Consider the following 25,426-nt stretch of genomic DNA (forward strand, 5'->3'; position numbering starts at 1 on the left):
AGCAGGCCATTCTCTCTATTTATTTATCCTTTATTTCTTGTGTGTCAATGTCAAGGTGAATTATATGGGAACATAAACCAAAATTGAAGGAAACTACGAACACAACTGCCTAACTGCCAAACATCCCTAGCAACTGTCGGTCAGGTGAAAGTAGATGACACTGTCTGTCCTTATAATTCTAAAATTGAAATACAATTCACCGTTATCCAAAACCCCTTCTCTTAAAATTATTATTAAAAAAAAAAAAAAACCAAGAAAATTAGAACAAACAAGTCTCCTACTATGTCTGTATCTCAAAACCTTCAAAGTTCAAACCCCCCAACCTCCTCCTTGTCTCCTCATAGATGCATAAAGCCTAACTCTTCCAATACCTTTAAAAAAATAATTTCTTTTTTTTATGTGTCATACATATATATATAAAAATATATATATATATATATATACACACACGTATTCTCTCTCCTCATAAACTTTCTCTGTGTCTATCAGAACTCTCTGAACCCACATTGCCTTTTTGTTCCAAAATATTCGATTTTCACTTCCAAATCCAAATCCAAAACCAAAAAAAACCCAACCCATGAAGGTCTCAAGCAGATCCTTCACGCTGGGACTAGTAACAGCATGGTACTCCTCCAACATAGGCGTGCTATTACTGAACAAGTACTTGCTTAGCAATTACGGGTTCAGGTACCCAATCTTCCTCACTCTCTGCCACATGCTTGCTTGCTCTCTCTTCAGCTACATTGCCATCAACTGGTTCAAGCTTGCTCCATTGCAGACCTTGCGCTCTCGCCTCCAGTTCCTCAAGATTTCGGCTCTCAGCCTTATCTTTTGCTTGTCGGTGGTCGCCGGCAACGTGTCCTTGCGCTATCTTCCAGTGTCGTTTACTCAGGCTGTTGGGGCCACCACGCCGTTTTTCACTGCGCTGTTTGCTTGTTTCATGACTTCGAAGAAGGAGAGTTGGCTTACCTATCTCACTCTTGTTCCTGTTGTCACTGGTGTTATCATTGCCACTGGGGTAAGTAATAAAGATACAAAGAAATTCCTCTGCTTTTTTCAATTGGGGAATTGGGTTTTTCAATGGTAGCAATTTGAGTTCGTTTCAGTTAATCGTATTTCTTTTTTCAGTATTTCAATTCTAGAGTCCGTAAAAGTGGGTGGTTTGCTTATTGACTTTTTTTTTTTTAAATTTTTTTATAATTTCAATTGAGGAATTGGGTTTTTCAATGGTAGGAAATTTGAATCCGTTTCAGTAAATTATTTGGTGTTAGTAAATGAGGGGATTTTTTTTTTCTGTGTTTTATTAGGAAAGTGTTGCTTCAGGATTTGTTTATTCATTGAACTTTAATTTTTTTCTGAATTATTATTATTTTTTCCTTTTTTGAGTGGAGGGAGGGTCCTTGATTGGAAATGGTAAAACTAAACCTCATTGTCCAAACTTTGAATTGGTGTTGGATTAGGTAGATTATAAGTATGTTTCTGTCATTTTTAGGTTTGGTGATGACTTTATAATAATTTCACTTGTTAGTGAGTCATCGGAAGTTTTTTAAGTCACCAACTGCGGTAGTTATACATATATTAATTAAGAGTTCCTCCATTTAAATTTTATTTTATTTTTTTGGAGGGGGAGGTGTTCCCCTTGATTGGAAGTGGTAAAATTGAACCTCACTGTCCCAAGTTTGAATTGGCGTTTGATTAGGTAGATTATAAGCAATGTTTCTATCATTTTTAGGTTTGTTGATGAATTTATAATACTTTCACTTGTTGGTTACTCATCGGAAGTTGGAAGTCTGTTAAGACCCAAGTTTGAATTGGCGTTTGATTAGGTAGATTATAAGTAATGTTTCTATCATTTTTAGGTTTGGTGATGAATTTATAATACTTTCACTTGTTGGTTACTCATCGGAAGTTGGAAGTCTGTTAAGGCTTAAGACACCAACCAAAGTAGTTATACTAATTAATTAAGAGTATCTCTCAACTTGCTTGTGATTTTTTTTTTTTCTAACATTAGTGTCCAGAACTCTTCGAGCACCTAACTATTCCCCGGTTGTGTAGTCTCCCTACTCGACTCACACCAAGTAATTATAGGGGGGGAATCCTTAGAGGTGGCCCCAATATTCTGGTTAAGACTTTGAACCCTGGACTTCATAGATTTCATACCTATCGAAAAAGGACTTAATGGATTTCGGGAAAACTACCAGACCAACCCCCTTGCCGTTGCTTGTGAAAACCTTTTTGAATGTTCATTTCAACTTGTTTACTAGGTCGCTTTCCCATTGCAATTGCGAATTCAAATTCAGAATGATGGTTTTAATTACTCACTCTTAATGTTCTTTTTTCTTACATGGCTGAAGGGGGAACCAAGTTTTCATCTCTTTGGATTTATAATGTGTGTTGGTGCTACAGCAGCACGGGCGCTCAAGTCCGTGCTTCAAGGGATTTTGCTATCTTCTGAAGCGTAATGAACACCTCTATACTTACCAGCTAAAAGTTTCAACATTTGCCTATTTATTATTTAAAAAAATCTACAATTGGATGAGTGCCATTATCTTAATTCTTAATCAGTTGGCATTTGAACTTATTTTCTAAACTAGTGGTCCGGTAGCACTGAAATTCTTTTTTTGATTTCCCAGGGAAAAGCTTAATTCTATGAACCTCCTTATGTACATGGCTCCAGTAGCTGTTATATTCCTTCTTGTTGCAGCACTTGTGATGGAAGAAAATGTGGTTGGGATCACAATTGCACTTGCAAGAGATGATGTGAAGATATTGTGGTATCTGATCTTCAATTCTGCACTAGCATATTTTGTAAATTTGACCAATTTCTTGGTCACAAAGCACACCAGTGCATTGACTCTCCAGGTATTCCTCCCAATTCAAATGCTAGGAATTTTCTGTACTCATTGATGTATGCAGCATGCGTTTAACTTTTATTTTCCTTTGTCAATTCCTCCCTATCAAACTTCCTAGTAACTCTTTATTTTCCGGGGTCCTGCTGCACTAGAATGTAATATTTCAATAGAATAGGAAAGCAGGAAAAGTGATTTAATTATAAAAAGCTAGATCAATTTATGTGAAGAAAATAAATTTTTTTTATATAATTAGTTGAGCTTCTGTCTGCTGATTCGTTTTTAAAGCTGCATCTGTCTTCATACCTACAAATGACCATCACTTACAGTTTGTGTTTTCCCAAGTCTGTACACAATGAATTTTCTTCCCTACAATGCATGCATTTTTTTCTTCTTCTAGAAAAGTAATCAGTTTGAATGGTGCCTAATACATGATATGAGAGTTGGGTTGCCAGTGTAATTTTTAGATTTTAGAGGGCGAAATTATCAGAGAGATGAGTGCTTCATTGGGCTTCATAGTGTCTGAAGCACACATATGATAATACATGCAAAGCATGCACTTACAAACATAAAATACACATGTGCCTGTATGCACATGTACATGCATCTACATATGTATATGTGTATATGTATCAATCATGTGGATATGCTAGTTTAAAAAAAAAAGCATACATTGAAAAGCAAAATTCTTGATTGAAAATATTTGTGCTTGCACACTGGGAAATCTAGAGAGCTACTGATAATGTTAGGTTCTTTACACCATCAATTGTCTCATGTATTATCCTTTCTATGATTCAATCTATATGCCAATTTGTGCCATAAGCCGAGTCATTTTGATGAGTTTGTTTCTCTGAGAGAGAGAGAGAGAGAGAGAGAGAGAGAGAGAGAGAGAGAGAGAGAGAGAGAGAGAGAGAGAGAGAGAGAAGGGGAAAAAAAGTTTATCTAAAACCAAATGCTCTTTTTGAATTCGAAGCATCTCATAAAAGATCTCTAACATAGTTTCACATACACTGCCTCTGATCGTTAATGCGTGTGTTGTTTACAAGTGTGTGTCACTGTCATATGGGTGGTGGAAAATTGTGATTTCAGGTAAGCTTGCGAATTATAGAAGATTTGATCCTAACAGACTCACTTGAGCTTTCACACCATGAACAGTTGCTTAATTGGTGGGGGAAAAAAATAGGCAGAAGATTTTTATTAAATTGGACCCTGCCAATTCCATATTTTGTGCTTTATGTCACTTATTTGTTACAATGTTCTATGTGTCCAAATGGAACAAATTAGACACTGTTAAATTTGTAGCCAAACTCTATACCATTTTCCTTGCGAAAGTTCTCTTATCCTACATTGAGAATTATGTAGAGGTACCGGAGCTTCTGAAAGTTGCATAATAAATTAATGCTAACCATCTCCTCCCCACCCCCTTCTCAAAAAAGAAAAAGTAAAAGAAAAAGTATTGGTTTGAGACATGGACAGTGGGACCAAAACATAGCTTTCTAAATGTAGTCACCACTACTGGTTGTGCATTTCATATCATAATTTGAGGATACTATGTCTTCATCAAGATTAAGATATGCTGGCTGTTACAGGTTTTAGGAAATGCAAAAGGAGCTGTTGCAGTGGTTATCTCAATTTTGATATTTAGGAATCCCGTATCAGTTATTGGGATGCTCGGGTACATCCTCACAGTCATTGGGGTTGTCCTCTACAGTGAAGCCAAGAAGCGGAGTAGATGAGGCATCCTGTCTTGAGCATACAGATATGAATTTCATATCTTAGGCAGCAGCAGCAGGCTTCTTCAATTCAAAAGAAGAAACATGTTCGTCCAGCAGATGCTATAGATTGCACAATCTAAAATTCTTTTACAGAAGGCAGAAAGAGGTTCTCTGTAGGTTGTCAAAGTGAAGCAACACAAAATTAGAAGAATCTCCAATAAATTGTGATATAATATGTCATGTTATAACCATTTTCCCCCCCAAAATGAGGTGCTGGTTATATTTTTACTGAACCCTTTGGAAGAAGTGAGAGAAGATTCTAACTTAAATCTTTTTTCCTTCGTTTTGGGATTAAGCACTTATTTTTTATTCTTTTGTATAATTATATACTTATGAATTAATGATAGATGATAATTTCACATATTGCTCTCTCTTTATGCACAATTAATTTGGATTTCCAGTTGCAGAGAATTTTCAATTCTGCACGTAATGAGCCCTTTTCAACCTTATTAAAGTCCATAGATAACTTGTTTTATCAATAACAAGTTTTGTACTAAAAGGTTTTAATGTGGGTTTGGCTCTCATTGCACTAGACTCAATACAGACATGACATATGTAAAAAATTGACCACAAGTTACTCTCGGCTCATTCAGTGCACGAAAACAATAGACCAAAGCTTTGTCCTTTCATTCAACACTGCACTCTACGGACATGCAAGCGGGATTTCTACTGAAGAGTACTGCAGTACAAAAGAACATTAAAAATCACTACAGCCAAATAGTTAACAGCTCACTTCAGTTTTAAAGTTCATTTTCGTGGAAAGTCTCTGAATTTTTTTTCCTCGATTTTTAGAAACCACAAATTGTATAAACTAACATACATCTGACAAAGTTCATCCTAACTATAAAACACAACAAAAATAAATTCATCAGTTACCAGAATTATCAAATTCTTCTAAACTACCAAACAATTGAACACAAAGAAAACCGAGGATAATGCATAAGAAAAATCCTCAACATGATCTTAAACAAACAGCAATTTGCATGAACAAGGAAAATCGGTTGTGTGCTGGCACAACACCTAAGCTTGAGGCTTTGTCTCATCTTCATCCTCTTCTATCTTAGGAGCCAAGTAAAATCTAATATAACCCATCTCTGCAATCTTGTATTCAACCACCACAGGGAGCTCTGAAGACAAGCTAATTGTAACTGTGTTTGACAATGGGGTTGCCTTTGTAAAGGAGTTCATGTACCTCAGTGCAAATGTCAATGACACTGGCTCATTCATCTCTACAATTGTTGCTTCTTCTGGCTGCAAAAATTTTAAACCAACAAAACCCATCAACTATAAGTTCCAAATTGCATTGAACTAAAAATGCAGTACACATTTTCATCAAGCCACTTCCCAAGTGCTAAAGCTTTATTTCTTGTAACAATAGATGGCAGATAATAATAACAATGCCTCAATATCATATTCATACCTTGTCTACTGTGGTATTCTGCCTGCAAACAATATTTGCAGTTCCAATATCACCCCTTGTGGAGAACTTCACGCCTTCCTTAGTCACAGAAATGACAACTGCAAGCAAAAATTGACCCAAAGTTTTTACAGAATTCCACAAAGAATAATGCTATAGATCTCACTAAAATTTTCACCAACTGCTAAATTGAGAAGTTATTATTGATTGTCACAAGGGTTTACCACTAACACTACTTTCATGTCTACCGTTACAAACTTGCCAACTCCACAATTATAAAAAAACTACCACGGATAATTGAATGATAACAAAACCATAAATGAAATCCAACAAGGAAACCACAGTAGTACCAGTGTCACCAATGCTGCTGAGATCTTTGCAAATCCTGGCAAACTCAGCTGAAGGCATCCTAACAATAGCATGGTATTCTGCCTCTGGAATCCCAAGGTGCTCGCTATCGATGTCCATCAGTTTCATCTCAAAATCAGCAATTTTATCTTGGGCTTTAATCATCCAATACCCAATTGAAGACAAAACAAACAAACACATGTCAAATACATCACACAACAAATTGTTAAAAATAAAACATAAAAAGTAGAAATCAAAATCTCAGGTTAATCAATACAAGTACAACAATGACACCACAAATTTCACAACTGTTCAGGAGGCAGGTTGTGATTATTGTATAATAAAAGGAACAAATCTAGGACACAATCAATTGTGAGTAGTAGACACTTTCTGCTCATCACTTTTACACGAATCCACTACTTTTTTCCCCCACCACTATAACAATTTGCGAAATTGGATGTGCTCATATTATTGTATTCAAAATTATCAGTCTATTACATCAACAAGTTATGAAAACAGTTGTATGTGTAAACACAAATTTCAAGTCCTGTATTTGGTATTCATAGAGGCTCAATTAGCTTCAAACTGAATAATTTTACAATAATCAAGCAACAAGAGTATCCCAAGTTTAGTTTTCACTTTCACTGCAACCAAACACACAACCAAAAAAAAAAAATTCTTCTTTTGAAAAAAATTAAGACAGCAACTTGAATTAGCAGAACAAAAAACAAAAACCCACAAATGAAAATCGAAAATCACAAAATTAAAACTAAAAAAAAAGCGGGTACATACTGGGGCTCTCAAACATGAAAGTGACGGTGTCACTGCCATCGTCAGCCTTGATGGTGATGATGTCATCGTTGCCAGCACACTTGAGCATCTTAGACATGTTGTTAAGGTTCATACCCATGGAAAGGTTACGGTCACAGCGGTAGTGCTCAAAGCCCTCAGATCTAAGCAGCAACGCCACCAGCGCCACGTGGCTTGAATCCATGGCCTGGAGCGAGAACCCAGTGGCGGAGCAGTCGAAGTTTGCGTCGTTCACAAGGTCCTTTACGGACTCCAGAACCTTCTTCAGTAGCGAACCCTGGACTAGCCGTAGTTCCAACATTTTCGCTTTTTTTTCCTTTGGGACTTTGTGCTTCTTGGCTAGGGCTAGGGTTTTTTTGATTTCAGAGAGCGTCTGAGTGGGAAAGTGAAGGGTGCGGTTCGACCGGTTCGGTTTTATAAACGGGTAGCGGTTACGAATTGGAATTGAAATGAATTGGTACGACTCTATTGGCGGGATTGGAAATGGAATTTCGTTCCCGCCATTGACTTTGGGAAAAACTCTTTCGAATTCCTAGGGTTCGGTTCTATTCTAGTGTTCTTTGTCTTTGCCTTCTCCAATTTCAACTTTTAACTAGTTCAATTTGGGATTTGGCCCTTTTTTTTTACATTACTGTATTGTTGTTGTTAGACTTTAGTGCATTTTCAACGACTAAAAATTGTTGTTTATTTTAATATAAAAATCTATTTTTTCTATTTTACATAATCATTTTTTCAAAGCACTCACATCAGATTATGTATTAGCTTTTTTTTATTTTTTATTTTTTTGTTTTGTTGCTCCCTCTAGCAAACAACTACAACAAATTAAATCCAACCAAATCAACAATGCCCATTTGATAATTAGGCTCAAACATATCAAATTCTTTACCATCTCCAATATTAAACCCCATTTGTTTAGCTAACGAAACAAAATTTTCACAACAATAAATCAAAAAAAAATGGGCCTATTGAAATTGAAAATTAAACTCAGAGTTGTACAAATCTATCAATACTGCCCAATAGAGACACAAAGTCAAGGAGTATGACGCCTTGAGGACAAGATTGGCACCGCACAATATATACACACCCTAAAGCGAAAATCAAACTACTTATCAAAGATCTAGCCTAGTTGGTGCCACCATGAAAAAAATCGAGTTCTTAGTTAGAGGACAATTTGACAGTTGTGAAGGAGAAGACCAACTAGGAAGGAAGTTGAAGGAGAGAGAGAGATAAGGATGAGTGGTGAGCGCTAAGAGGAGAGAGAAAGCATTAAGGAAGAAAATTGAAAAGTGAAAATAATATAAAATTTTGAAATTAATAATGTAAGGACGCGATTTGCAACGAACCGTAATAGTGTTGGGTTCGCACGTAAAAAGGCCCATACAATATTATTTGTAGAGCATGGGTTTGAAAGGCAAGGCCCTAGTCACCAGGCGGTGGGTTTTTCGTGATATCAATACATGGTTAAGTTATCTTCACCCCTAGAGTCTTTCTCCTGGAGGCGGGCTAGGAGGCTCTGGTTTTTGGCCATTTTTCCCAGCCCCTTGTCCTGATTGTTTTCTTCTCCTTTTATACTAGCCTGTGTTTTTTTATCCTTCGTCCACGTGTAGGATCGATATTCCAAGACTGATACTTGTCCCATCAGCCCATACCCAGAATGGTTGGGGGTGGTTGTAAAAGCTGGAGAGTATGGCTCTGTCAGGTGCAGAGTATGGCTCTGTCAGGTGCAGGGTATTGAATGGCAGTAAAGACAGCTTTCCCTGGTCGTTATTCTTTCCAGCATACCCTTTTCTATTGGCGCAGATATTTTAGATTTTTCCCAAGTTGTTTCTGTACCATTTTTGCCCTTTCTTCTTATGGGATCTCGGACATGCCGAGGACTGAGTCGTCCTCGGCTGTGTCCCAAGGCCATTTTGTATTTGTTTTAATGATCCTGGGTTATAACCTTTCTCGACTCGGGCCTTGGGCCCCAATGAATAAATGGGAATGGCCCACGAATTGTTAGGCCCCACAAATAATATAATAGATACATAGCTATAATAACCGCGTAAATATACATTTTTTAGAAAAAAAAAGTGTAAATATATACTGTGGGGTTATTTCCTGCCATTAGCAGTTTGTCCGCTTTGGAGAGCCAAGCCCGCACGGTTTTGTTCTCCGTACCAAGTGTGGGGTTTGGGATTTTTGGGGTGCTTTGACCCTATGACACTCTAGTCTCACATCAGCAAAAGATGCGCCCCACTCATGGTTTATAAGCCCTTGGAGCGACCATGAGTGTACCACTAAGGGAAAGGAAGAGACAGAGACAGAAAACAGAGGGATGACTGAAATAGAGGGTGTAAGAAGATTATGGAAACTGGTTAATTAGGTAGATTACTAGGAACATATAAAAGACAACATGGAAATGTGGAATAGAGCACAACACTAGATACAACAAACTGAGGGATATTATTAGATTCAACAACTTTTTTACATTAGACATAAGAAACACTGAAATACATTTTACAACAAGAGCTTTCTTTTCTTTTCCTTCACTCACTCTTGCCTCTTCAGAATTGCAAGAGTCCTATTTATAGACCTTAGAGCTTGCAAATAATGTACAATATTCATATCAGGATAAGTAGGGGCTGTCCTTATGGATTTACAAGTGTCCAGATCATAGTGGCATGGCTGGATTTTTATCTTCCTCCGGATAAGCTTGGCATGGGATAAGAACAATAATAGAGACCTTGAGTGCTGGGCTGGCAAACATGTGTCAAGTGAGGTAGGGGCATATCTGCATTGTTGATCTTATTCAAGCATCTTTTTGACAGGGAGGAGATATGGTACTGTTGGGAGCTGTTGGGAGCATTACGTCTGAAGACGTTTCTAAGACTTTTGACTATCTTTTTTTATTTATTTATTAAAGATATCTAGTCCCATCCATCTCTTCCTTAGAACCATTCTTCATCAGCATCTTCATCAGGATCATGATTATGATATTGAGGGTCATCATATCCAATAAGAGGATTTGGCATTTCCCAATGATCTTCATATGGCCATTGTTGCTTACAAACATCCGGGCCAGCTGAAATTATTTCAGGGAAAATACCCTTATTAAGGGATTCTGCCATGGTAAGAGCATGATAACAAGATACCTAAGAGACATCCAAATGTGTGTGGAGACTTCCATCTGAATTGGTGACCCAATACATCTCAGTAGGGTGGAAAATTCCTTGTGCTCGAACGTTATTTTTAGAATGAAGTTTGGCAACCAAACATGCTGAAGTGACTTTGTGGCCAAATTTGGGGTGTTCTGTTTTAGGATACTTTATCCATTCACCATCATAAGCATCATTTTTCAAAATTTCAGACCAGAATTTATGAAAATATTTGTTTCCCTGAGGGAAAATATAGTTGTAGAACTCTGGTTCAAAATGAAGACACAAGTAATATTCATTGAGTAAGTACCACATATAGAGGTAATGTGCAACCGTCCAATTGGTTATCCAAAATGCAAAAGGGGTTTTCCATGGTTGGTCTATATTAGGGAAAATAGCAAGGAAATGGCATTGGTGTTTTTTAAGGTAATCATGGAGGGTTTTAATAATTCTTTTAGTTCTGGCTTCAAGGGTCAAGGTTTTGATTTGGTCTTTTATTTTTGAGGGAAGGTTTTCTATCATATTAAGGGTATCATTAGGGTTTGCAGAGGAAGGGCTTGAGGATGAGGATGGGTCTGTAATAGGATATACACATAAAGGTGGAGGGATAATTGTGGTATTAAGGGCTGGAGGTTTCCTGGAAAGGTAATCAGTGATAAGGTTATCCTTACCTTTAATGTGCTTGATTTGAAAAGACCATTGTGAAAACCAATTTGACCATCTGAGTAGCTGAGGATGTGGGAGCATTTTCCTTTTGAACTGGAGCATCTTGGGAAAGGAAGGCATGTCCATTTCTACTAAGAAATTATGTCCAAGAAGATGGAACTGGAATTTTTTAATTCCATGCTTGACTGCAAGAATTTCTTTGAAAGTAGAATGGTAATGAAGTTCTGAGGGCTTGAATGCACCACTTTTGTAGCCACAAATATTCCTTTTGCCATCAATTTTTTCAAAAAGAGCTACTGCCCAATATTCATCACTTGCATCTGTCTGCAAAATCCGTTTACCTGGTCCTAGAATCTATAAGGGAGGAAGTTTTTCTGATAACCTTTTCAATTGTTGGACCGCTTCTATGTGAATAGAGTTCCATTCTGGGGGAGATTTCTTCAACAATTGAGCCAAACAGTTCCTGTATCTGGAGACTTTTGGAATGAAGTCTGACATGTAATTTACAATTCCAAGGAACTGTTGTATTTGCTTAGTGTTTGTGAGCTTGTCTGGAAATTCACCCAAAGAGGACGTTATGTGAGGCTGTAGAGTATACTTTCCATTTGAAATATTTACTCCCAAAAAGTCTATAGAAGACTGTCCTATGACCATTTTCTTTTCTGAAAGCATTATTCCTTGGGATTTTACTAAATTATAAAATTCAGTGACCAAGTTGGCATGGGATTCTTCATCTTTTGAGAATAGAAGGATATCATCCACATAGATTAATGCATTGGCTAAAAGTGGCTGGAACAATGTTACCATTGCTTTCTGGAATTGGGATGGGGCATTTTTAAGACCAAAAGGCATGACAGTCCATTGGTAATGGTGGTCTGGGATGCAAAAAGCTGTCTTGTATCTTTCTCCTGGATGGATGCCTAGCTGCCAAAATCCTGCTTTAAGATCAAACTTTGAAAATACTTTTGCATTTGAGAGATGCTGGAAAAGGGCACTTTTGTTTGGCAAGGGACATTTGTCATCTGCGAGAAAGTGATTAAGATCCTAGTAATTGATTACCAATCTGAGTTTACCTCGAACTTGCTCAGCATGCTTATTGACATAGAAAGCTTCACATGCCCAAGGAGAAGTTGTGGGTTCAATAAGGCCTTTAGCTAGGAGAGTAGATAGTTCCTGAGTGGCCAGGGCTAAATGTTCTGGATTCATCCTTCTGTGACTGGCTCTTGTAGGGTTGACATCTTCATTTTTCTTGAATGGAAGGTATATGAAAAATTTTGGGTTTTTCCACAGAGGATTTGGATTTTTAAGGAGGAATTCAGAATGGCTGTTTGCACAACAGTCACTGATAATCTGGAGTTTTAAGGAGTCAAAGGGGTCCACGGTAAACAAGTGGGATACTTGGGTCCAAGTAAGAAGGTGTTGTTTGTGCATGAGTCCTTTTGAAGACCATCTAAGACTTGGTATTTGATGAAGGAGATCAAATCCGATGAGAAGGTCTCTGCCTGTAAGAGGGGATCCAAGGACTTGGTGTTTAATAGTTAAGGTTGGAAAGATTCTGATAAGGATAGGCTTACTTTTTAGGGTTATAAAGAATGTTTCTCCATTGGCTGCTCTAAACATCTGGTGATGGGGTAGCCAAAATCTTGAGGTAAAATTCTGGGGTGAAGGATTGTTGCTGCTGCTCCTGTATCATATAAGGCTATCACCAGAATAGGTCTAGAGTATGTATCAAGGAGAAGGTGCACTTGGGCTATAGGAGTTGGGTTGGTCAAGGGAGCTATTATTGGTTGGGATGTGTAGATGGTTTGGATTTCTGGGTCTGAATCATATTCACTGTCTAGTTCTGAGTCTTCTTCTGAGGTAGAATAAGCCATGACTGCCAAGGCTTGGGGGGAGTATTCATCATCCAAGGAAAAGAGTGACTCTATGTCCGAGAAAGGAATATCTTCTGCATGAATCTGGGCTTGTTCAAGGAGCTTTGCTACTTTTTCCCTTTTCGGGCAATTTTTAGCAAAATGGCCTGGTTTCCCGTATACAAATCAAGCTTTCGAAGTTTTTCCTTTAAACTGCTTCCTCCTAAGAAACTTCCATTTTTTCTTTCTGAAAGTGTTTTTCTTTTTTCCCGCATGATATCTTTTCTTTCCAAAATATTTTTTGAAATAATGCCTTTTAATCTGTGGACAAGCACAATTTTTCTCATAGCACTTTATCTGCAAATCTTTTCTCCTGCAATTGTCTTTGAGTTTGCTATGGACCTTGTCAATTTCGGAAAGAAATTTCCTCTGATTGCAGAGCTTTTCCAAAGCAATAAGCAGATGTTGATAAATTTCTCCCAAGGAAGCTTGTTATAGAGTTATTTTTTGGAGATTCATCATGCGAAGAGTTTCATCTCCCAATGGTTCTGGAAGGGAGTTAAGAAAAGTATGTTTGGCATTAACATCATCCATACCATTGAAAGAATAATATCTCCTTGACATTCTGCCAAAATGCTTTTCCAAATCTTTTCTTTCAAATGAGCAGCATTTCATCAAAAGGAATTCTTCTCGTGCTACCTCCGTGTAATGAGTTACGGAGCCAAGAAATTCGTTATGGACAATTGTGAAAAAATCTTCCAACGTGTTGCACTGGGCTGCTTGTCTTTGTCTGTATTCTCCTAGATTGATCCACCACTCTATTAGCCTTCCTGTAATTCTTGCCACAAATTTAGCAATTATCTGGGGCACAGTGGCATTCGGGGCTTGCAGTTCAGCAATACATCGGGAATACATGCTAAAGATCTCATCATGCCATCTGGAAGGAGGAGCATTATCGAGGGTAAACAAATGTTTTGAATCTGTAGTTGGCAAGTAAGCCAACCTTGTTTGGAATTCTGGGATAAATGGTGGTGGGGGAAAAATTGGTGGCGGTGGGGGTGGGCGAAGAACATCATCTTCCTCTTCCTCTTTTGGTTCATTATTTGTCATGAACACCTCTTCTAGGTCAAGATCAGACAAGTCTAGGTCAGAATCCTCAATTACTGGGAGCACAAAAGGCTCTCTAGAGTCATTAAGGGTGAGGGTTTTAAGGAATGACGAAATTGGGTTTGGGGGTTCAAGGTCCACAGTTAACATGTTCATATCTGGAGGTCTTGAGGAAGCACCAATAGTTGGGTCTAGAAGTTGGTATACTGGTTCTTTGTCCTTTTTCATGGAAGGAGAGTCATTTTGGGGTTTAACTTGTGATTCTGGTTGAGGTAGAAATGGATGTATAATGCTGGGGAGAATTCCACTTGGCTTAAAGGGATTATGATTAGGATGTGTCATGACTAATGGTTGTAGGTTTTGAGAAGTTGGTGAAAACGGTGAGGTCAAGGGCATGGCGAGGTCTTTATACAATAATTGCCGAGGCTGGTAGGGCATCTGGACATGCATTGGGAGGGCCTGAGTAGCTTTTTTCTGTGATCCTTCCATAATTGGAGTTGTAGCAGCAATTGCTTTTTCTCTTTTTCTTTTTATCCAATAAGAGGGAAGGAGACAGACAAGTCCTTGACTGTAGAAGCAATAATTGCCAACTCTTGTTCAACTGCCTTGATTTTCTTCTTCAAATCTTCAATAAGAGAATTGGAAGATGAAAAGGTATGATTGACTGCTTCAGCCATCCTTTGCTGGTTATCCAAGATTTTTGAAAGGACTTTGTTTTGTGCTACAGCATTCTCCACTTGCTAGTTTAATGCTGCTTCTGCCGAAGAGACCTGTTTCTTGGTACCATCAGAATTAGTTCCAACATGATTCTTTATTTTCCAGACGTGTTTGGTATTGGTTTGAGGGTGGTCAAAATTTTCTAATGGAGGAAAGTTCTGGGAATAGGAAGGGGAGGCTTGGTTAAACATGTAACAGGGGGAAAATTCTGATATCTGGGTTGATTTAGTGGGAAGAGGTTGACATTTTAAAGTTTGGGGAAAGACTTTCTGATAGTATGGGATTAATGGAGGTTTCTGGTTTTGGTTATGATCTTCTTTGGATGAAGAGGGAGAGATTTGTTTCTTGGTTCTAGGATAAAGGACATAATAATCAAACTTTCCAGAGGGCTCTCCTAGAAGGTCAACTTCTGGATCTCCTGCTTCATATCTTTCTTTGAGCTTTTGCTGGGAGGATTTTTTCTTTCTCTTGGAATAATCTTCTTCAAAGCCTTCTTCATTCTGGCAGTCAACACAATCACAAACGTTCCACCATATGTGACCGGAGGGTGATTTCCCTTCATAACAAGGCTTTCCATCTTCTCGAAATGCTTTGATTTGAAGTCCTTCTTCACCAACATAGGATACTGGTTGGAGCATAGCAATTTGAGTTAGGAAAACTGTGACATCCTTCTTCTTTGATGGTGACATCAAGAATTTTGTTTCTACTTCACCATTTGCTTTTATGATAAAGAGAGGATCTTTAGACTGGATTGGTTTAGTTGCTTGATGAAGCATCTCATATTTCGTAATCCATGATTCTGGGAAAAGAGACATCATCTGGTCTTTGTTGAGTTGCCTTGGGACAAAGGTACACATGGGTGTCATTCCCGGATCAACTTGAATCAGCAACGCATCATTGGATTGGGCTATGTCTGGAACCGCCATGTCAAAAGCATGATTCTGAAGTCTATAAGCTAGCTGATAGTGAAGTGTGGCAACAAATGTATCCTGCGCCTGAGAAGCTCCTGTAATTTGGACTTGTACTTTAAGAGCATCACAAAGATGGGGGTCCTTCAGAGACATGTTAAAGTTAGGAAAAAGGGTAACAAAAATTGTTCCCACATTTAAAGCGGTTTGGACCGTCCCTATGACAGCATTTTGATATTCCAAAAATCTGGAGTCAAGAAGTGAAATTCTAGAGACTACAGGGAGTCCCTTTCTTCCATGGAAAGTTAATGCCAACCTTACTGCTCCAAACTGGAGGTGTGTGTATTCCTATTTCTGCCATGGAATTATAAACTCTCTAGGAAGTGCAAGGGTAATGAAGTGCAAGGGTAATGAAGTTTTTTGTTTCACTAGCTGGAATGTTATACTGGTTAGAAGCTTGGACATATTCTTTAACAGTGGAAGACTGAGAAGGACCTAACAATTTTTTTATGGATTTTTTGAAAGAGACTTGAGGTTTATCAAACACAGTATAAGGATTTACAATAGGAAAGTCAGTAATAGGGATTTTACTATCTTCAGGTACATGGGAGATTTCATACAAATAGTCTAACTTATTAGTAGTAGACTTGCAAAGAGAAAGGTCAAAAGTAGGTTTAGTGGTATCAATTACTTCCGAAGATGAACTTGCCATGATAGTTTCCTATAAAAAGAACTATTTACCAAAGACCTATCAGGACTAAAACACCTACTCCAGGCTTAAACATCCCCAAAGAGACTATGGCAAATAGGATTCTCCAAAGAAAACAAACTCCTCAGTGTTCTACTTTGATTATCAAATCCAGTGTTCTGATGTGATTAAGACAGAGGATCCACGTAATGTGGCAACTGCAAATCACAGAGCATACTAATCAGGACAATAATCAAAGTATACTAATCAAAGGAGGGGGAAACCAATGAAATGGCTCTGATACCAACTATTATTCTAAGGGAAAGGAAGAGACAGAAAACAGAGGGATGACTGAAATAGAGGGTGTAAGAAGATTATGGAAACTGGTTAATTCCAGCTAGTGAAACAGAAAACTTCATTACCCTTGCACTTCCTAGAGAGTTTATAATTCCATGGCAGAAACAGGGATACACACACCTCCACTTTGGAGCAGTAAGGTTGGCATTAACTTTCCATGGAAGAAAGGGACTCCCTGTAGTCTCTAGAATTTCACTTCTTGACTCCAAGGGCTTATAAACCATGAGTGGGGCGCATCTCTTGCCGATGTGGGACTAGGGTGTCACAGGGTCAAAGCACCCCAAAAATCCTAAACCCCACACTTGGTACTGAGAACAAAACCGTGCGGGCTTGGCTCCCCAAAGCGGACAAACTGCTAATGGCAGGAAATAACCCCACATATACCATTACTATATTTAATTTGTATATTTACACACTTTTACACTATTTGATATGAGTCCGTTTTAAATAAAATTGTGTAAATTTTACATATTTTTTCTATTATACACCCACTGATGTGAGTGTTGTGCATTCCTATTAACTCAATTGATATTTTTAATTGTCAAATAGCTTGAATCCAACTGATAAACAAATAGATCCATCAAATTGAGAGCAAGTATTATCCACATTGTAATACCATTTTTATAACTACGGTTTATATAATAATTTAAATAATTTTATATATTCAAATATTTATTAAAAAGCGGATGTTTAACTTACTATATTATAGTTGTTTATTTTAAAACTATTTTTCTCTCTTTTTGAGATACAAATTTAATAAATATATATACAAAATTTTTTATTCAAATTTTACTAATATCTCATTTCAATCGATAATATGATCCACAAGTTGGTCAAAATCGTGTTTGGGGTCAACCTCCTAATAACCAACCAAATCAAGTCGGGTTTAGAATTGCACAACTTTTCATTGATTGAGGGGCATATGGATCATCAAATGCCATGGTTCAATTGTTTTGATGGTCAAATCAATCGAGATTGCCTCATGCTTGGTGGTAAAGTTTCAATTTCCAATGAAGACTTACGAGATCTCGTCGAATTTGGTCATGATCTCCATATAGATAGTGTAGATCTTGCCATATTTGTGAAGGATAATGGCTTTCAAGGATGAGAGCAACGACTGTGAATGGTGTTTCAATTAGGGTCAAGTTGCATAACAAGAAAAGCACCACTATAACTAATATAATTGGTTTTCAGAAGTGGAGACTTGCCGCCAACTGAATCAATGATCGGATCAATCGATTTTCGGTTTAGTTCACTTTGAGTTGGACGGTTTTGTTGGGTTCGAGTCTTGGATGGATGATATGTTATGGGCGATGAAATTAACTTCCCTAAAAATATGATTTTTAAAATATTTAGAGAAAGAGTTCAAACACAAGTTGGTGTCATCAACAATATGTGTTAATTGCATAGTGAGTATAGTACGTGGAGTTTTGTTGTGTTGTGATGACATTAATAGCGTCTCTTTGCAAATTACATACTTGAATCCCAATTTTGTAGCTCTGGTGCTAATAATTGTGTTACCCTGACTTCAAGAATTTTTTTTTTTTTTTTTTCATTTAACTTTAAATTTCTTAGAATTTCATTAGTAGGCACGTTGGCAAAACAAAGTTGAAAAATAGCATCTCAAGTTTTAAAAACTCAAGTTTAGGGTGGAACTCAAGTCTTAAATCCTCGATTTCCAGAGCTGGAAAATACCTAACATGGATAATTTTCCACGTGAAACCACGTAGAACTCAAGTTTTAGACACTCGATTTCCCTTTCTTCATTTTCTCATTTCTTCCTTTGTTCTCCTTGTTCTTCCTTTTCTCCTTATACCTCACCCACGGATTCATCAAATCTTGGCATCGGAGCAACAACCCAAACCACGGATTCATAATATCTTGGCACCGGAGTAAAAACCCAAACCCAAAAATCATGATCTAGGCACTGAAGCAGCTCCCTAAGCTTGAGTTTGTTGATCTCGGCACCGGAGCAACTCCCTAAGCTTGGGTTTGTTGATCTCGACACCGGAGCGCGCTTGGTTTTGATGTTCCTGTCTGGTATTGTTGCTTGGTTTTGTTTTTCTTTTATGGGTTTGTTGTCTTTGGAAGTGGGTTTGGGGTTTTGAGAGTTAGAGAAATCGTTGGGGAACAAGGCGAAGGGAAAAACAGAGAAGGAAAAAACAGAACTCGAGTGTCTAAAACTTGAGTTCTGCAGGGATTGAAGAGAAAATGGAACTCGAGTGTCTAAAACTCGAGTTCCACGTAGATTTCAGACTCCACCTCAACTATGCCAGCATATAGAAATCGAGTCTTTTAGGCTCGAGTTGCTACAATGAACTCGAGTCTAAGAGACTTGAGATGCTATTTTACTGAATTGTTTCTAACACATACTAACTAATGATATTCTCTCCCAAATGCATGCTAGTTGGAATTACCTCCTGACTTCTACTTTTAGAGGGCCTTGGTACGTTAATTATGTCCATGCGATGATGATCTCTCATTTTATGATGTACGGCCATTGTTACTATACATGATCTCTTTCACTGATAATAGCACCAAAATTTACCTTCACAACAAAAGGGATAGAAGGGTCCCAAGTGCTATATATCTAGGGTTAATGTCTCCTACATACTAGAGCATTCTCATCAAAGGTGTTAAAAATGCTAAATGCTATTTTTTAGCATTTTTAACACCTCAAATCATAAAATCCCATCATTATCAAGGGTGTCAAATCTTAAAAATTTTAGCAACTTGCTACAATGAGGTTCTATTACTAACACCTCATTGTAGCAAGCTACTACTATTTTATTATTATTTTCTTTCTTTCCTTTTCGCTCTCTCTCTCTCTTTCTCTCTCGTGCTCTTCGTCCCCTTCGTCCCCTCTCTCTTTCACTTTCTCTCTGCCTCTCTGTTTCCCCTTCTATCTACATCTCGAGTTTGTGGGCCTCGGGTGTGGCCAGGATGTGATGTTGGGTGTGGTTTGGTTGCGGTGGTTTTTGGTGGATCGTAAGTTTCTACAGTGGTTCATGGATCATGGGTCTCTGCGGTGGTTTATGGATCATGGGTTGATTTCGGTGTGGCTAGGTTGCAGTGGCTAGGTTGCGATGGTTGGGCTGTAGTGGGTTTTGTGATTTTGATATCGGTGAGTTTTCATTTCAGTGGTTTTGATTGATTTTGGTGGGTTTTTGATTTCGGTGGTTGGGTTCGTGGGTTGATCGGGGTGGCTTTGGGTGCTGGGTGTGGGATAATCAAGGTGGTTGAGAGATGGGGTGGCTTTGGGTGCTGGGTGTGGGTTTTTTTGGATATGGTGGGTTACAATTTGTTGTGATTATGGTGGTTGTGGGTGTGATAGTGGCTAACCGCGGCTATGACAGTGGTTGGCCGTGGCTGAGGTGTGGTTGCTGTGGTTGAGGTTGTGGCCGGATATGGGTATTGTATATTGTTGTGGGATATATTATTCTTTTGTATTGTTTATATTATTTGAATGTGTTGTATGTTAAAAATAGAACATTTGAATGTGTTGTATGTTAAAAATAGAACATTTGATGTTAGGTATATTGTAAAATGAGTTGTTAAAATTGATAAAGTGGCTTTTTGAGATGTTAAATGCTAAAATTTTTGAAAGCTTTGATGGGAATGCTCTCATTGAATGATCATTGTATATTTTATTAATTTGATTACTAATGAGTATAGGATTAAGAACTTCCCTTGCTTTCTCAAAAAAAAAAAAAGAAGAACTTCCCTTGCATTTTGCCTTATGATGTGATTCTATGTTATCCATATTACAATAGCCACAGATAATATGAATTTTGTTTCTTCCTCTTTTGACATCTTTAATTTTTCTTCTAAATGTAGTACTACTTTAATCCCATCAAATATGGATTTTAAATGCATTTCAAAAAACCTAATTTTGCATTTACTCATACACACCTAATATTTAACACATTTGATTTTTTGCTAGTTATGGTTGGTTTCTCTATGAGGGTTATTTCTTGGTACTTTTGTGTCGGTTTTGTATAATTTAATTTTATTGGCATGTTTTGCTTTGAAAAATAATTGGTTAATAAATAGTCTAAAAAATAGCAATGCCACTTCTACAATATTTTCATAACAGATCTTAAATATCAGGTTATTATTAGTTTTAAACTCGATCCACCACTAATATTATTTTTCTTTATCTATTAATAATAGTTTGCCGCATAAGATTTGTTGTGAAATTATTGTGGATTTAGCATTTCTCCCTAAAAAACTATATTTAAAAAATTTGTACATAAACAAAAAACTTTTGACAAGTTAAGGGTGGCAATATTTGACATAGCTGCGAACACAAAACATGGTTTTTGTGGATTAATATTTAGTATAAATGGGCCCACTTTGACAAGATTAATAAGTAGGTTAATTCAACATTACTTACTTGATCCGCAATCAACCCAATTGATCCAATTCAAACACTCCACATTTAAATATACAATTGTGTAATTCAAATACTTTATATGGTTATAATGATAAATAAAATATTTATTTTGTTGTCATTATTTAAGGGGGTAAATGAGTTATTTATGTATTAACCTAATAAATGTTTATTAAATAAGTTGAAATGAATCATGTTTATATTAAACCAACATACTTGTATATTAAGTGTTATGTGGGCCATGACTTGTTCACATCCTTGTTTTTTAAAAACTATATACTTTACAACAAAAAAAAAGTTACTTTATCTATTTTGACAACCCATTTTACAACTCACACAATGTATGTTACACCAACCAAGGCAAGTGTGAATTCTGACATGGTTGGATTCAGACCCTTACATGTGGGCCATTTGTGAGGAAAGGAAAGGGAATGTTGGCTGAGAGAGAGCATCTTTGGCTTGTGCCAATGGCGTGACCATCTTGGGGAAGAGTGAGATATGCACTTGGCATGGACACCCAACATTAGCGTAAAAGGGAAATAGCGACCCCTTATGGTCAGAAGCTATAGAACACCCCTTATTGGCTGAGCTTCTATTGGACCACTGCTAAGGACACGTGCATCACTCTTAGCATCTCTGATGTCCCTTTCCTTGTATATGGTTTGCCCCCCACCTTGTAGCAAAGTCGCCCTCCATCCCACTACCCTAACATTGGTGTACCTTCTTTCTTCTCCAGTTGTAGTATAGTTACTATAGTACAATAGTTGTATTAGGGTTTAAAATGAGGGAATCAGGGCTTGACACTGCCCTTATGTACCTAACAACATTCCATGTACTACAAGAGGAACATATTGCTGAGCAATTAGGGTAAGAGGCAAGAAAGATAAAGAGAAAAGGTAGAAGTCTAGATAGGAAAGTAAGGGAAAATGAGGCTTTCTTGGGGAAGAACATCACCATTATGTAAAAACCTTAACTTTCACATAATAGAGAGCTTTAAAGAATGAGGGACATTCTTCCCTTCACTCACCTATGGTTTTTCATCCCTTTCAAAGGGTTTTCCACGTATGTTCCACCTTCTTTACTTTACTTGTTTTGCCTTTACATTTTTTAGATGTTAAAGTGTTAAAGTTCTCATTTTTATTGTTCTTGAGCTTTTTCACTTAAATGTACTGTTAGATCCATCACTCATTCTCTTTCATTAAGCTTGATAGTCTAACTTACAAGTACATCCTTGGAGACTTCACTAGAGAGAATTTTTGGTTACTTTCCCTTTGTTATATTTAGGTTATTCTGTCTTTGTTATATCTCCGCTTATCTTTCTCTTTGGCTTTTCAATTCCTTTGAGAAAGAAGAACGGAATGTCATAGACAGGTTCAGCTGAAGAGTGATAGGACGAAGCAAGCGTGGATCATATTTCCATGCACACTGAGGGTACAAAGTCCTCTAAAAAGGTTAGAGAACCTAGCAACTAAGATATCATGGTAGCTATAGAGGATCTCCAACGTTCTCAAGCCATTATGTGGGCAGAGTTTCAATCTTTGCGCTAGAGGACATCCATTCCTCAGACCCCATAAGAAGGCCAACCACCTTAGGGAGAGACCCAAAGGTCGAATCTTGTTCCACCTCTAAACCAAGAGTAGAGGGCACCACAATAGCCCACTGAGTCTCAAGCATCTCCTTAATTAACTAGGGAGGATGTTGTAGCCATTTTATTTGGGGCTAGAAAGGTGGAGAGTTCTGCTTACTTTGATACAAGACCTTCTTATCCTAAGGAGATGGCTAGAAAGCCTTATGCCACTAACTACACACCTCTTATCTTCCCTAAATATGATGGTATGATTAGGAATGCCAAAGAGCATATCAGAAGGTATAAAGATGCTTTGACAGCTCACTTTCATGACCATGAGTTGAGACTCAGGGGGTTTTCTAAATCCCTAGAAGGTCGGGCTTTTACTTGGTACACTAGCCTTTTATCAGGGTTGGTCTTAAGCTGGAATGATATGGCTACTTAGTTCATGAAAAAATTCCTTACTTTGGATGAAAAGCTTACTTTATCAGATTTGCACCAGGAGAGGCAGAGGATCTATAAGGGGTTACTGGACTACATTCGTAGATTTAGGGACCTTTGATATGTTATGACCTAGTGGAGGATGAAAGACTGGTGGATATCTGTATTGCTAGTATGTTCTATGAATACCGTCCTTATTTGGAGAACTTGCAGATCCCAAGTTTCACATGGCTGGTAGAGGCTTCTAGAAGAACCAGCATGTTAGTAAGAAAGCCTTCCAAGAGCTCAACTTCACAAATCACTGGTGCTCTTAAACATTTTTGGAAGTGGGAGAGCAAAAAGATAGAAGTAGTTGTGGTAGAAGAAATAAAGAAGGTTACCAAAGGCAAGAAGAGGGAGAGAAGCAGTATTCCTTCTCCTTTTTTTGTCTCAGCAGAAGAGCTGTATAGCATCCTAGATACCCGTGTGAAGGATGGCGTGGTGGTCTTGCCCGAATGCAAACGTGAGCCAATAAAGGAAAAAAAGTGAGGTGCACTTTACTGCAGGTATTACAAAAGAAGTGACCACCACACCATAAATTGCTACGCTCTAAGAAATATCTTCTATGAGAAGGCAGCCAAGGGTGATTTGGTCATTAAAAATGGAAAGCGTATAGACTAAAGGACGCACAGACTTGAGGTAACTATAACCTTTTTCATAGGCTATGAGGATCCTATGGAAGAAGAAGCTAGGAGTGTGGCTAATAGTAGTTTTGCACGCCCACCTTTGCAGGATGAAAAAATGGCATCAAGGATCCAACAAGATGACAAAGTCCATTCCTTTCTTGAAGGGATAAGCCTTAGACCATTTGTTAGGAGGGAGGCAACACAAGCTTTGACTTGAGTGATGGAAAGAAGCCATGGAGTGGCTACTTCTAAGGGAAGTTTATTGCAGGTAGCTTATCAGGAAACCAGGGAATCGGTGACTTTTTCCTCAAGGGACTTAGCCAACTAAGCAGTTGATGGCGAGAGACTCTTATATGTCATTGCCTTCTTGGGAGCCTCTTAAATTAAGAGGGCCTTGGTACTAATGCTTCAACCAATATCTTGCCTTTCCCAACATTGGATGTTTTGGGTATTACACAAGAAAGAATCATTCGAGAGCCACTTCAAGTGGCAGGGATAGAAGCATTACGGCAATACATGTTAGGGCATTTGTCCTTGGATTTAAGGGTAGGGCCTGTCAGGGCATATACTCTTATGCATGTAATGGATGATGATACTATTTACCATTTTATTTTAGGCTGCCCTTAGCTCAAAGCACATAAAGTTGTAGCTTCTATGAATCATCAATGTGTGAAGGTTGTTTGGAGAGGTAGACCTGTGACCATTAAGGACACCAGGATGCCTTATGATAGAGTAGAACTCCATCATGCAAAGACAACCCTGTACCAAGAGTGTGAACCTGAAGGAGAAAACAAGATCCTTCCTTTCAATGCCACTGTAGTAGAGAGGGAGGAGGAAGATGATGAAGAAGTCATAGAACTTGACAGGCCTTCTAAGATAAGGAGAATCACCAAGCCTGATGGCAAGGTGGTATACGAGTTTTGACGATCAGAGAAAAAGGGTTAGGAGAATGGTGGTCCTAACCCCTTTAGCCTTACTCAACAGCCAAAAGGGGTGCATGTAGTCGAAAAACCCTTGAGGGAAGCCTCTGAATGTATGAATGATGTTGTCAAGAATGTTCAGGAAGAACTCATTAAGGTTAACTTGAATGATGAAGGAGAAGAAAGTTTGGTCAAGATAAGCAAAAGCCTACCAGAGGGAGAAAGGAGAAAGCTGGTAGCTTTGTTGAAGGAATACAAAGATGTTTTTGCTTGGAATTTTGAAGAAATGCCAGGCTTGAATCCTAAGCTAGTGACACATAAGCTAAATATTGATCCCAAATCCCATTCCCTTTCCTTCTCCTCTCCCTTTTCCCATCTTTCCCCTCCCTCCCCAAGTTTTCATTTCTAAAGTTGGGGAAGCCAAACCTTAGGAAGAGAGTGATGAAGAAGAAGAGGAAGAAGAAGTAGATTCTGAAAAGTTTCGGGCAAAAGCCAAAGAAGATGCTAAAGATGAGTCCTATCACGCCTTTATGGGGGACATTCCAAGGTGAAGAAGAAGGCGCAGGGGCTTTCGGGCCAGTTCCAATTCGAGCATAATAGCCTCTGACTCCTTAGATGGCTCTAACTTTGAAACCAGTTCCGATTCAAGCACAATGGCCTCTTACCCAATGGTCTGAGGCCTATCCCTTTAAGAAAGGAATGGACCTTGTCATCTTGCTGGATTCTTAATGCCATTTCTTCATCCTGCAAAGGTAGGGGTGCAGAACTACTACTAGCCACACTCCTTGTAACACCCCATAATTTTATT

At 38.1% G+C, this 25,426-nt stretch overlaps 2 protein-coding genes across 2 annotated transcripts; one reads left to right on the forward strand and one right to left on the reverse strand.

The window, feature by feature from the left end:
• Nucleotides 1-462: 462 nt before the first annotated feature.
• Nucleotides 463-4,985, forward strand: LOC115985922 (probable sugar phosphate/phosphate translocator At3g11320). The gene is made up of 4 exons (XM_031108812.1): nucleotides 463-1,018; nucleotides 2,355-2,458; nucleotides 2,634-2,862; nucleotides 4,439-4,985. Exons 1-4 carry the CDS (start codon nucleotides 578-580, stop codon nucleotides 4,583-4,585), a joined length of 921 nt encoding a protein of 306 aa, XP_030964672.1. The 5' UTR covers nucleotides 463-577; the 3' UTR covers nucleotides 4,586-4,985.
• A 324-nt stretch (nucleotides 4,986-5,309) lies between these two features.
• Nucleotides 5,310-7,763, reverse strand: LOC115985932 (proliferating cell nuclear antigen). The gene is made up of 4 exons (XM_031108817.1): nucleotides 7,182-7,763; nucleotides 6,392-6,544; nucleotides 6,045-6,142; nucleotides 5,310-5,875 (listed from the first exon to the last, which is right to left on the reverse strand). The coding sequence occupies exons 1-4, from the start codon at nucleotides 7,498-7,500 to the stop codon at nucleotides 5,645-5,647; spliced, it is 801 nt and encodes a 266-aa protein (XP_030964677.1). The 5' UTR covers nucleotides 7,501-7,763; the 3' UTR covers nucleotides 5,310-5,644.
• Nucleotides 7,764-25,426: the final 17,663 nt, after the last annotated feature.

Source organism: Quercus lobata, chromosome 1, assembly GCF_001633185.2.
Source record: "Quercus lobata isolate SW786 chromosome 1, ValleyOak3.0 Primary Assembly, whole genome shotgun sequence".
Taxonomy (NCBI): Eukaryota; Viridiplantae; Streptophyta; class Magnoliopsida; order Fagales; family Fagaceae; genus Quercus; species Quercus lobata.

Bases quoted from the DNA above. Each gene is read 5' to 3' on its own strand.
- LOC115985932 (XM_031108817.1), bottom strand. From the start codon at position 7,500: ATGTTGGAACTACGGCTAGTCCAGGGTTCGCTACTGAAGAAGGTTCTG. The intron at 6,545-7,181 runs GTATGTACCCGC...GGATGATTAAAG, and splicing joins TTTCATGTTTGAGAGCCCCA to CCCAAGATAAAATTGCTGAT. The intron at 5,876-6,044 runs GTATGAATATGA...AAATTTTTGCAG, and splicing joins AGAATACCACAGTAGACAAG to CCAGAAGAAGCAACAATTGT.
- LOC115985922 (XM_031108812.1), top strand. From the start codon at position 578: ATGAAGGTCTCAAGCAGATCCTTCACGCTGGGACTAGTAACAGCATGG. The intron at 1,019-2,354 runs GTAAGTAATAAA...ACATGGCTGAAG, and splicing joins GTGTTATCATTGCCACTGGG to GGGGAACCAAGTTTTCATCT. The intron at 2,459-2,633 runs GTAATGAACACC...TTGATTTCCCAG, and splicing joins ATTTTGCTATCTTCTGAAGC to GGAAAAGCTTAATTCTATGA.